We start from the raw sequence: 14,179 nt of genomic DNA on the forward strand, positions 1-14,179 counted from the left end.
TGTATTTTACTCAATTTATCAAATCATCTTGAGATTATCTCTAGCTTAAGAATAAGAAATTTAAACTTTAAAAGGTCATTCAAAAACATTATACATGTTTATGTATAAAATATATCTATAAAGCATCTGACCAAAAAACCTGAAAGAAGCAAAAGTCACAGAAGAAAAGAGATGTGTTAACAACCAAAATAGTATCATTTAGCCATGTAGGGGCCCAATGTCACTAGTCACTGTACCAAAGGATTTTCTATAGCTGTATTCACTGCAGTATCTAATATATCCTGCTTTTCAGAGGGATGCAAATATCCAAATTTCCTTTATTTCTGCTCTATACTTTCCCCTCTGTCAAATCTTAAAGCAAGTAACTAGCAGGAGTCAATGTAATCTTGGATATTTACCCTTAATATATTAACCAGCTGGATTTTTTTGCAGAGCCTTTAGGAAGAGACGCCGATAGATGCAATCCATTACCATGCATTGCAAGTACAGCATCAGCTCACAAATCTGTCCCCAGTACATGGGCATTTACTTTTTCTGCGTTCAGTAATAATATCAATGTAAGCAGAAGCTACCATTACTATATTGCTGGTTTTGCAGCCAAATTATCTGTCTTCAGCTATTGCAGAATATCATTTATGTTTTTATTGCCCTTCCTGGAGATGGTTTTGCTCAGTCTACTCACAATCATAGAATATCTCAAGTTGGAAGGGACTCATAAGGATTATTTAGTCCAACTCCCTGTTCTTTGCAGAACCACCTAAAACTAAACCACATGACCAAGAACACTGTCCAGACACCCCTTGACTTAGATCTACACTGAGCAATGCACAGTGTATTAAAAGAACACACCTCAGCTGGCACTGCCCTTACTTCCAGGCATCACTCTTTTGTGCAAGCTTCAAAACACCAAAAGCATTTCTCTGAAACTATGGTAAACTTGGGAGGCCATGGACAGAGAAGGGTTATCTCATATAGATGGACATCAGGCTCTTACTGGTGTTAAAGATCAGAGCCTGGATTTAGCACTAGAAGGTAGGAGCAGTCTATAACAAAACACTGCTGATGCAGTTTACCACTAAACACTTCTCCCTGCCAAACACTTGCTTAAATTGCACTTGACATCACATTTGTCACCTATTGCTTGCATGGAATGCAAATATACATATACCTCAACTACCCATATGCCTTCTTACCAAGAGGTCTCTCATGCTGCTTTCAAGTACAAAAATGGAAAGACAATAAATCAGGGTAAAATTAAATCTCCAAGAGATTTCAGTCTCACAGAAAGCTTTGGGTAGTTTTTGTGTGGTCTGTTTGTTTGGTTTTTTTTTTTTGTGTAAGCAACTACAAAAGATTCCTCTTAATAGAGACTTAAATTTGATTTGAGAGGAATTTAGATATAACAAATGCACATAACACTCAGGAGCGTTTATTACAAGTACATCTGCCACAGGTTGTACAAGAAACAGAGAAATCACCCTGCACAGAATGAGACAATAAAGTAACATCAGGCAATTTCCTTCATATCAGAGAGTAAAATACATCATGCAAAATTAAAAGGAAGACTTTACAGAAATTAATACCTTCCTCTCCAAACTCCAGAGAAGATAAAGGAAACAGAGCTACTGTTTGCCTGACTGTTGTTGGTTAATCCAGTGGGCAGCAACATAAACCACCTACCTGTATAAAACAAGTACACATTCCCAAAGAAGAACATATACTTGATGTCAGTTGCAACCTATCTATCTATCTATCTTCTATCTATCTATCTTTCTATCTATCTATCTATCTAATATCCACTATTAATGATGGATATCTACTGTAGAGCTGATTAGAACATAGAGAATGCAAGAATGAATCAACACCAAAAGCCAAAACTACAGAATAATGGACTTATTATTTTAACATAGACCCAACAGTTATGGTTCCAGCATATCGCCAGTTATGTGTTTCATAAAATTATAAAAATCCAAAGTTCCAGAGTTTCAATACGTATAGATGTAACTCTCAGCAAGGCAAATACTGGCACAGCCTGTCCTTGAATTCATGTTTTTTGTTAATTACATGAGCCCTTTACCACTCAACATCCTTTGTAAAGAGCTACAGAGTTCTGAACATTACCAATATATGTATTCTTCAGTATTGAAGAGAGCTGAAACCACCTACGGGCCTCAGGGCTTTTCCGTACAAGAATTCTTTCAGACAGATATATACAGTAACATTATATAGTTATATTTGCACCAGTAAACTCCCCATGTGGACAGAGACTTTGAGAACAGAATGCTTTTTCTTCCTGCAGACAAACCCTCAGCAGTATTTGTGTAACTCATATAAAAGCCTAAAGTCAAAGAGGCTCAAATGCCCAAGTGACTCTGTGCTTTTGCACTTTTGCCCAAGCCAACAGGAAACAAAATGAAGAAGTAGTCAACATCCTTGCATCCACAGCTCCTGCTACAACTTTAGTACAAAAGGCTCCCGTGGAGAACAAAAAGTCAGTTCTTTGCAACCAAAGAGTTAATTAATAAGATGGGAAAGAGAAGCACATGGATGTTGGCATAAGGCAGACAGGACAACAAAACATGTGGAGCTTGGGAAAGAAATAACCCATAAAACTGAACCAAAAGGCCACATTCTTATGCAAAACCAGATTTCCTGTTCTCGTCCCACTTTTTTGCCCTCTTTGACAGAACACCCTTGGCAGATTGTCTGGCCTGACAATGGAAAGGTGAAAGCACAGTAAGCAATTGCTCCTGCTTGTGCTATCCAACAAAATGCCAAAAGCAGGGTGACCTTCATTCCCGCTGCCAGAAACACGAGGTCAATATGAACGTTTAAAAAGGTTGTCCTGAGCATTCAGCAAGGTTTTTATAAAAACTGTGAAAGGGAAACTTTCCAAAGCTGAAGGAGGAAAGAGAAAAGTCTTTCAGCAGCTGTAAGGACTACCTTATAAGCCTTTCAATTACAGCAGGATGAGCTAATAAAGCTGGTCCTTAAACCCTGGAGGTTCAGTGTTTAAATTGTGATTCAAATTCACAAATGAAAGGCATCTATTTTATGCTTGCTCTAGTACACAGACAAATGAAATCAAGTAACATCAGAAAACTATTAAAGTATTTGACTAAACTAAAAAATGCACAGGAGGTAGGCAGCAGACTCGACAGAACATTATCCAAAACCTTGCCTCCCACTGTCCTTCCACCCTATCACTGTTAATTGCCTCCTTTTGTAAGATGCACGTTTAAAAGAGGCTTCCCGATCAATGACAGAACCAAACTTTCGAAGTACACCACTAGGCTCATTCAACTTGTGGATATGAAATATGCATCTAGTTATACTTTCAATTAAAGCATATACTCTAGTTATTATTCTCTAAACAGGGACACGGAACAGCCACCTAGAACATTATTTTCTCTAGCTCAGCTATCTCAAAAACTCAGCCACCACTTCTGTATCATTGACCTCTACTGGACAATGAATGGGAGGGAGCAGTTTGTCCACTGTCTGAATGGAAAGATGTCCTACACTAACTTACTCCTAATAAAATTCTTCAATGATGGGTTCCACATACCATTTAATTCCTATGGAGAACTGGCAACACTAGACGCAGTCAAAAGTCTCTGATTTCTACACGGGATTATTAGTTTAGTTCATAAAAATCACCATTTTTGGTAGCTTGGTGGGAGGTTTGGATGCAAATGACATTTCAGTGTACGAGGCAGCTCCTCTCAGCTCATTTCTTCAAGGCTCAGCTTTGAAGCAGTGAACCCAAACCAAGCCAAGGCTGTGACTGTAGAAAAGCCAAGCTCTTACCTGCTTTGCATGTTCTGCCATCGTCTTCCAGCTGCACACCAGTGGGACAGGCACAGCTGTAGAAGGGATCTCTTGGAGACAGCAGGCACAGATGGGAGCAACCACCGTTGTTTTCTTCACACGGAGTGTGAACTTCAAGAAACCAAAAAGATTTATTTTCATTTTTCTGGAAGCCTTAAAGCCTTCTTTTCTCCATGAGGAAGAAATTATAGATCCCAAATAACTGGCACAAGCTTTAGTGCTAAAACGCAGAGGAATCACAACACAAACTGTCTGATTTCCCACACCACTCTCCACCTCCCAACCCCCAGCATCCTACTTCCAGGGGCCCCTAAACTGAGATGTAAGCAACTGATAGGGTGACCAGTTCTATGAAAGAAAGGAAAATGTAACAATTTGTACAATTCCTACATTACAGTCGTGTTGCACTTTAGAAATATCTTTTTCTACTGCAAAGCTTTTACAGCAAGACATATCCCTGAATCATCAGGAAATCCAGAGGAGCAACATGTAAAGTCGCAATTTTGGATACGTAAAAGAAAAAAAAAGTGGGGGAGGAGATGTGTACAGGACAAGGATGGACAGAACCCAATGTTTCTATCTCTTTAGATGGGGAAAAAAATGGTAGCAAGCTATGAAACTGTAATAATAAATAATTATGGATAATATTCCCACTTATTTAAAAAAAAATACTTGCAAGTTGTGCAAGATCTCTGCAAAATTACAGTTTGAGTAATCGTCCGGACTACTTTAATATAAAAGAACAAAATTTACAGCTCATTTTACTTTTGTTACTTCCACTGACAGTCACAGAGTTAAAAAACGGTGAGGAAGGAATCCAAGCCTGATCTTAATGAAGTCAATGGCATCTGAGCTATTTTCAGCATATGCTATTTCCCCATGCGCCATACTTTCTTTGTGACTGACTCAGAAACACTATGACCCAAGCCTGGGACATTCCTGGAGCTAAAAGCAATGACAAGAATTCAGCATAGACAAACTCTTATCTGGAGCTGTGAGATAAACCAGGGTGCTGTGCATTCCCAGCAACCACAATGAAAACTTGCTTATGTTCCATCACCAAGATAATCTCCAAACTCCTTTTGCTTACTTTCAGGCCTGTTTACTCACATCCTATAAACTTTATTGGAATAACAAATGTTATCTTTAAGAAAGCAGAATTTACAGTTGGCATAAATAAAGAAGCCAATCCAAATGGCAAGAATGTCTTCCCTAGACAGAAGCTGATTCTTCCTAGAGCTACATTTCTACACCATTGCTTTTAAGTCCCATTCAAAAAGAAAATCTAGACCAACTGCCACATGGAATCACATGCACATACAAAATACATGCAGCCTTACTTGAATACTCTACATGTGACTTCCTCTGAAGTAGCATCATACAATATCAAGAAAAAACAGAAGCACATACATGTTCATCTAAAAGCTCAAAACTAAATACCTTTCCATACTAAAACATTCCCAAACTGAAGATTAAAATGATCAAGTCTGGACTGCAAAAAATGCACTTATAAGTACAATATAAATATTCCATATTTTGTGGTAATTCTACTCACTAAAAAAACAAAAAACCACACATGATAAGCACTTTTCTCAGTTGTCTTTAAAACTGCCATTGAAAAGATGCCACATGAATCAGTATCATTCTCATTCAGATTTTCCAAACCAAAAGAAATCACTGAAGTACTGCACTGGATTTTGTATTTTGTTACCAAGTGGGATGGTGAGTGAGCTTACACCAATTCAGCTTGGAATTTTCCAAGAAAGGTATAGGATTCAAGCACTTACACCTTTAGCAACCAATCCCCTAACAAGCATGCACAACCTTAAAACTTCACACTAACCACCTTTATGATTAATGCTTTTCCTGCCAGATAAGTAACAGTCACGCAAAAAGTTTCAGGGAAAAGGAAAACATACAGTATGGCTGCCGGTCCGGACTCAGGACCTGGATGTCCATCGGAGAATACAGGGCAGACAATATTTCCCTCCTTTTCTCTCCTGTCCTTTTGTTACAGGCGTGAATGGAGCGCGTTTGCCAGTCCGTCCAATACAAAGTGTCCCCAGATAAGGTCAGAGCAAAGGGGTGAGTAAGACTGCCTTCAACAACTTTTTGCCTAGGTGAAAGAAAGAGCAAGGATTAAAAATGGATTGCCTCCACTTGTTAGCACGCAGAATAAAAACCTGGCTTTGTAGAAACTCATACAGGAGCTGTCATCTTTTAACAAATTCACTGGACCAAGAGATTCACCTGGTGATAAAAGTGACAACAAACTGAAAAATGTAAAGTAAGGCTTTATGCCTTCATAGCAATAAAGACACACACACACTGGGTTTCATAGCATCAAAGCATCTGATTCAGTTCTACACTGACCACTGAAGATCCTTAACTTCAGAAGCTGTGCAAATACCCAAACACAACTGACTTTTCAATGAAACATAAGTCTGAACACTGCCCCTCCCATTAAAGCATCATAGGACAACTTTGCCCAGAACTTCAGCTGCGCTGAGTGCTTCCTTGTAGAACAAAAAGGAAGAAACTACCTAAGAGTCTCATTAAATAAGCTCTCTTTAACTTAGTCAGTAGCAGAAACAAATATTTTTCAGATTATTTTTTTCATGTAGAGCAAGGGTCACTTATACTTTTTCTAATTTATAATTAATACAAATCAGAAACATTTCAAGATGTTTCTTCAATGACCTCATTCAGCCACACTTCTGAGAATGCATATATTTTCACACTGGTTATTAGCTGAACTGAAAGCCAAAAACACACGATGTTTCTAACATGTTTTCACAGGATTCCCAAATTTATAACTACTGCAATAAATTCGTACAATTCAGATCCAATAGTTTTGGACACATTTATTAAGTCAGAGAAAAGATACTTGACAATTTCTTAGTCAAAACAGTACGTAGTCAGTTTTCACAAAAATCATGCAGTTTAGGTATACAAAAAGGCATGCCCACACCTCTTAAACCAGTGCTATGACACACCAAATCAGTATCCAAAATCATTCATTATACAACTTTGAGGAAGCTGAAGTATCAGTGTCATCCTAAAGGAAAGTGACAAACTTATTTTTCTCATACCTATATTCAGATCTGCATTCAATTTTTTTCAGTTGAAGAGATTTAAGGAAAAACAAAAACCAGCTAACATTTGGGAGGGGAAGTATTCTGTTTTATTTTGAGCAGCATAGGTACTTATTTGCACTTTCCAGGATGCAGGGGAATTAAAAAGTATCCCAAAATTCTTGATATATATTCAGACATGGACAAGTGTAAAGCAGACTGACACATGCAAACAAATATGAGCATATACATGAACAAAGCAGATAATGTGGAAAAAATAAAACAAAAATATTAATGATCTTTCTTTTCTAGAGATAAAATTGAAACTCTCCTGAGATTTCTCATTCAAATTATCACTACTTCTTTTACCATAAAACACAATAGAATAAATAGAAATACTAATTTCACTTTCTCTTTCCACTCTCACCTTTGGTGTTTCTTTTTGATTAATAACAGCAGTGGTTGTATTCTAATATCATAACAGCTGTTTTCCACTATGTATTGCCCTATTTCCATCATTCTTAGATATCAAGTCTCCCCTTCTTCTGTAATTACATCCCTTGAAATAGTTCCAGCCAATGTACTTGCAAACTGAAGCATGCTAAGATACAAGACACAGATTGCTCCAGTAAAATTAATCCACCACGCAGAATGCAAATTTCCTTTTTATTTGAATTCTGAAGTAATTCTGAATTGATTCTGGGATGGGAAGGGTAGAAGCATTTGAAACATTACAGAATTTTTTACTGGTATGTATGAGTGAAACTTATTTTACTCCATGTTTAAGGAACAGAAGCAACTTCCCAAGTTATCATCTAGTCTGAACAATTACAGAAGTCACTATATTGAAAACTGCCTAAAAGTTCACATGCAGTTAGACATAAGAAACTTTCAGAGTGCACCCTGGACAGGAATATCCTGACCTCAAGAATGCATTTACATACTCCAGCAGTTGAGTAAAATATGCAGGAGTGAGCCAATTTTTTTTTTTTTTAATGCAAAATACCTTATTTTTCCCTAAAATACTACCGGATTTATAGTTCAACAGGAATCTGCTTGGGAGGTGGTGCACATGCGCTGATCTATCCCAAAGTCATTTGGACAGACTGCTGGAATTAGTGTATTCAAAGGCTTGCTCCCTTTTAGCTGGCCTTTCTCTACCTTGAAACGAGCAGAATAGATTTCACTTGCCAATTACAACTTTAAGGTTTACATTTACACGTATGTCTAAGTAAAGTTTATACAATTTGCATGTGCCTGATAACCGCAGAAACAGCCTGGAAACCTTACACTCTGCCACTCACCCCCCAAACAGGACAAACACATTCATGTTGTTAAATGAAAATCTTTCTTTCTGCCTATGAACCTGCAGCCAGCCTTTGAGCTACCACTGCCTTCCATAAAGGCCTTTTTTCCTTGTCTACACTTCTGACTGTCAGTCAGTACTTGTCACTTCCATTATCTAACTCTTACACAGTGCTCTCCAAGGAACATCAGTGTTTTATAAAGGACCTTTATAAAGGTCAATATTGCTATTCTTCTTTCATGACTGTGAAAATCAGGTGCAGAAATGTACCTCAATTAAAAATAAAAAAAAAAAAAAGAAACAACCATATGAATGCAGTGGTATTTTTTGGGGGGGAGGCATATTATTTTATTACACAGAACTGCATAAAACTCCTCCAACTTTTTACCAAGGCAAAATGATTTTATTAACACTGACATTTAAAATGTTACAAAATCATGAAAATTAAAATGTCATTTTATACAATCTGAAGACCAAAACCACACCACAATGCAGAGATTGCTTTGCCAGGACATTTATGGCATATGACACTCACCCTTCAGGACCAATACAACCTGCCCATTGAACACTGCACAGAACTGAAGATGCAATCTCAAATGCCTAAGTCTGCCCTGTCTGGAGTGTCACTTCTCTGTGTCTACAAAAGCCAAAACTCAACAGCACACTTGGACAGGAGCCATCAAACAAAACTTCCATATTGTGCTTCCCATCAATCTTTAGAAAAATCTGCTTCCTAATTGCTTGCTGTCTGAAACAACCTGAATTTGGTTAATTAATAGGCATGGCATAAAGGATATCTTTGAATGGGGCCAAGGACAAGTGTGTCTCAAAGTGTATTTCCTGCTGGAAAAAAAGACATTAACAATACTGTAAAATCCAAGTCACTAGTTAAATGTTATACTGCTTAGGGTCAAGAAGAAGCATCTCCAATTATTTTCAAGACAAATAAAAAATCCTGCTGTACAAGAACATTCTATAGCGAAATATTGATACAAATAGTCTTACTTTTAAAACCAGTTTTATAGTATGTGAGGCTATTTTTTGCAAGGTTATTAAGAACAGCATTTAAACAGAACATTAAGGTATTGGCATTACTCCAGCCTACTGAAAAAAAAAGTCTCAGTTTAAAATAACTGCAGGAAGTGAGAAATAACTTACACCATATTATTGACTAAAGGGAACTTACCTAAAGGAACCATCCAGATTTGCCCTATGAATGAAACTCAGTTTTGCATCAGCCCAGTAAAGTTTCTGCTCATCAAGATCTATCGTGAGTCCATTTGGCCAATAAATATCTGAATCAACAATTATTTTCCGCATGCTGCTGTCCATTCCTGCCCGTTCTATCCTGGGTGTTTCACCCCAGTCAGTCCAATACATGTATCTGAAAAAGACATACACAAATTAAGCCACAAGACATGCTGGTTAGCTTTAGGAACAGAAGGGATAGCAACTCTTTGCAAAGCCTGTAATGGTATATACATAGAGGGGTGAATAGACACCAATGTTTGTCCCCAAAACCTTAACAAAATTCAGTTACATAGGGCACAAAAGAAGTCCTTCATGAAATCATCTCTCACAAGCTTTTTCTCTTTATGATGTTTTACTGTTCTCTGCAAATGTTGGGCACTCCTTGATTATCATAAACATTTTTAAGTATCATCCTGATGTGGCCAGTTAATTATAAGTTAATATCCTAAATCACATTCTGAAGCAACTAATTACCTATCCAAGAAGGCAATAACCACACCTTAACTTCCTTTTGCAAGTCTACAGAGAAAAATGAATAAAATCAAGTGCCCTGAAATTTGTTTCTGTCAATAAATAAAACACGAATCCACGCAGGTTTAGAAAGACTGCATTAAATTTTTGGATATTTTTTCTCCTTCTATCCACGTCCCAGTTTCCCTCCACCTATGAGCAATTTAAGTAGCTTGAACAGACATTAACAGAAAGGACCAGATCAAGGTCTGGCAAATCCCACAACACCTGCATGAAAAGCTGAGAGTGTGCAGTTAGGAGAGAAATTGTCTGGTCAGAAGAGGACAGTCAGTTCACAGCTGGTAAACATTACCCAGCATCATATATCCAGCTTGCAAATTCAACATGTCAGTGGTACGAACACAACACGGTCAACTCCTAGCACAGCTACCTCAGTCCATTCACAGAAATTATATTGTTTTCCCAATGCCAATACAACTATCTGGGGCACGGGTCTGTGTCAGGAAGCATTTGATCTGAGTGAGCTTTAAACAAAATGAGGTGTCTGTGCACTTGACTCACCACTCCCCGGGCTCCCCGAGCTGCCTTAGATCAACAGGACTGCCAGATGGGCACCACCTGGCTAAGTGCACTGAGCTGCATCTAAGATAAGTCCTCCTGGCACTGGGGCTCCAGGAAAGCATGGTAAAGAGGCATTTATCTACTCAGCCTTGCAAAACTCATGCTTAGCCAGATTTTGCACAACCTGGATTATCCCAGCCCCCTGAAGACAGCGCTGGCTATGCAACCACAGTAGGAACCAAAAAGGAACTAAATGAATGTGCATTGTGAAAAATACATACGCACAATAAGCCAAATGATTTCTTTTTTTTTTATGAGGGAGAATGCTGTCCACTTTGGGGATGAAGTGGGGATTACATCTGTAATTGCTGTCATGTTCCTCAGCAGGCTGGTCTCCCCTTCACAACAGAACATTCCCTTGTAAACTACAATAGCTCTGTAGCTGCTTTACGTGCAGCTCGGGCCATCACTTCAGCCAAGGAGGAACAGGCAGCTGTACAGTCATCCCCAGGACATGTCCCTCACAACTCACTTCACTAAAATGTTCTGATCTCCCTGTACATCCTACAAACCGATTCAGGCCTATCTCCAGTTCCAGGGCTGTCGCAGCACCTACTTAGACCATTCTCATACAGCCGCATATATAATCACTAGCATGTTTATCCCACTGAAGGAGGGTATGTAGGTAACAACATAGACAGACAGACAGATAGAAATGGCTCACTTGGATCACAACACCTGAGCGTGCAAGGATAAAACAAGAAGTTTTCTAGTTGAAATAGTAAAGCTCCCATGCAGATGAGTCCTCAGGTTTCTGAGCTCACTTTAGAGTGGCTGAGGCAGAATCGCGTCCCCAGGTAACTTGCCCAAAGTTTCTCAGCCCCAGCAGCCAGGACAGACTGACTGCTCCTGAAGAAGCAGCAGCAGTAGCTGAGCTGCCGCATTTCACAGGACAACCTATGAATGTAAATTGCCACTCATTTTGGTTTTCCTTAACAAGTCAAGCTGTAATTTGTGGCAACTCAAACTGTGTGGGGAAGCAGTTATTGACAAACAACGGAAGACAGAGAAAAGCACGCATAAAAAAACCTGTCTACGCAACCAACTGGTGAATCAGACTGTGAAACTGATGTGGCCAAATACTCATTTTAGATCAGGTCAAATCAGTCCTCTGATCCAGTTCATCTGCACTAGCTTGCACCATTTGCTCTACCTCTGCAGGAATAAAGACAGACAAAAGATGGACTGTTGAATTAAGAAAAAACGGGCTATTAAAGGTGGCTTTGTGCCACATCATATGGCTATGACAATCTTACACTTACTCATATGTACTTATTTAAATGTATAAATGCAGACTAAAAAGGAGCTTAGACCAAAATAGAAAAAAAATCTCATGATAGTTATTTAAAAGTAAAAACAAAGGAGACAAAACTAGCTAAGGCCTATTAAACCTTTAAAACAGTTGAAATAAAGGATCAAAAAAATCCCCAAAACTATCATTGAGCAAAATTCCTCTCCTCCAGCCTTCCATTAAAATTGCAGTCTGTCCTGAAGCTCAGTGCATTCAGATGAAGAAAAGAAAAGAAAAAAAGAAGTCTGTAAGCCAAAGGGTCCTCATGGCTTTTCTATGACACTAAAGGAGCTCCAGCTCAAAAACCTCCTCCTAAAAAATACTCTGTTGCATAATTTCATAGGTGATGTGTATTTTACCCATGGCCACACAGAGACTGCTGTACAAAAGCAGTACTTTCAAACTCACACACAAATTTGTCACAGGAAAATTAGGTCTCTACTTTTCAGCTCTTTAAGAGACACAAAGCTCAATGCCTTTGTCATACAAAGGTTTAAAACTACATGGAATTAGCAGAGTTAATGCACCACAAAGGAAGGTTAGCAGGATGAATATGCATCGGATGACATGTAGAACAATCTGAATGTAGGCAGCATTCTTTCAAAGCACTTTTCTCTCAGTTGGACATTTTTAAAGCAACATACCCTGCCACCACCTTGCCCTGATTGCAGGGTGTCCCTGAAGTATCATAAAGCTGATCTTCCTGGTGAACTTTTCAGAGTATATGGAATCTCTGCAGTAATCAAGCACCTAATGAGGCAACAGTTTCCCTCCCTCTGTGTGCTACACAGAATCCCCATGGTCCATCACAGGAAAGCGTGCCAAGCCATGGAATGGTAAATACAGTTTTTGTCTCCATTTAACCTCCTCCCCTTTTCAAAGAGGCTTCCGTCTTTTCATCAGGCAGCAGGCACTGAGTTGCCATGAATTATAGGAAACTGGCTCAGATCAAGACCCTGAACTGGGAGTTTGGGTACCACTGTAAGAAGAGATCAGCTGATCAGCTGTTCCTGCAGCAGGAGTGGGCGTCTCTGCTCTACCTAAGCCTATTTAAAACCATGACACTCTCAAATGGAGCGGTCCCTTCCATGGTTCCTACCCCTGGTGCTGACATTAGCATCCTACAAGGAAACAAAAAGAAAAAACCCCAAACCTTTCAGCTTAACAAGCGAGCAGTCTGAGCAGCACTGATGGTCCCCCAGCAGGACTGCTGGTCAAACAGAAGGGACAAATAAAGGCAGCAACCACCCAGCTGAAGCCATCTATGAAACTTCCTTGGAGAAAGAGGCAATTCTCATCAACTCCCCCTAGATAAGTCATTCACCTTGGACTCTACAATTAGTTAGGGCATTCCCTTTCATCCCTCTTCTCCCACAGTTAACATCTAGGCTGTTTTGACATTTTTTGGTCAATATAAGATGCAACAAAACTCTGGACATCAGACCCTAAAAGGCCATAAAATATCATGTTTTAACTGCATGCCTGTTAAAACTGCACAAAGTGCCAAGCTTCCCTTTTTTTGGCGCTCCTCTATTTTGAGTGACCAACCTAGTTGAAACCAAATTAAGTACAGTGTCCCAGCTGAGACATCCTACACTGAGACTAAGTTGAAGACAGAATTTTTTTTGCAAAAGTTACAAATCTTAGAGAAAAAAAATCCATGATTATTATGGAAAGAATGATACAAGCTTAGTTAAAGTAGCACTGTAAACTTAAGTGGAACAATAACAAGAGAAAATTTTGTGGGTGAGGGGAGCTTTCTTGATGTGGATTAGTTACCAAGAGAAAGACAAAGGCTACCTATCCTTGAAACAACCCATGGGTCTGATTAAGCAAATTAGTCTTCTGTCAAAAATACTGAAATCATCTTCCATTAGCTGGGTTCATCACAGAAAGACTCAGCCAGGAAAAACAACGGAGGAACAAAGGATTTTAGTAATGTCCAGTGGTAACCTTTATGTCTTGCATTTTCCAAATGTCCCCAGTACACAGGATCAATTCTTACACTAAGAGCAGATACTTTTGATAGAAGCTTTATGGACAGGGGGAGAACATGACAAAAAGTTCCAAGTGGCTTCTCAGAGAAAGCAATTAGTCTGCATGCCATAAATCAGTTTATAAACTGATTTAATTCAAGCAGATTTAAATTAACCTTAATTTAGGAGCCTGGAGTGGTAACTGGCATATTATTTATATAGAGGGGGAGGGAAAAAAGGCTTTGTAAAATTTATTTTTTTAAAGAACACTCAAGAGTCCACATCTCTTATTCACCTCAACAAGAAACAAGCACTTTCAAACAGTCTAGACATCATCAATGTTTCTGGGACAGATGAC

General features: G+C 38.8%; 1 protein-coding gene across 2 annotated transcripts in view; it reads right to left on the bottom strand.

The window, feature by feature from the left end:
- Window positions 1–14,179, bottom strand: part of LRP5 (LDL receptor related protein 5) — a 134,986-nt gene that overhangs the window by 80,287 nt on the left and 40,520 nt on the right. For both annotated transcript variants that reach the window (XM_050335104.1, XM_050335105.1), the window contains exons 3-5: window positions 9,398–9,595; window positions 5,751–5,947; window positions 3,811–3,942 (exon numbers count right to left, since the gene is read on the bottom strand). In XM_050335104.1, the coding sequence (XP_050191061.1) occupies window positions 3,811–3,942; window positions 5,751–5,947; window positions 9,398–9,595 (527 nt within the window). The remainder of the gene's footprint in view (window positions 1–3,810; window positions 3,943–5,750; window positions 5,948–9,397; window positions 9,596–14,179) is intronic.

Source organism: Myiozetetes cayanensis, unplaced genomic scaffold (assembly GCF_022539395.1).
Source record: "Myiozetetes cayanensis isolate MyiCay16 unplaced genomic scaffold, myiCay2020 scf6-25, whole genome shotgun sequence".
In the NCBI taxonomy this organism is placed as follows: domain Eukaryota; kingdom Metazoa; phylum Chordata; class Aves; order Passeriformes; family Tyrannidae; genus Myiozetetes; species Myiozetetes cayanensis.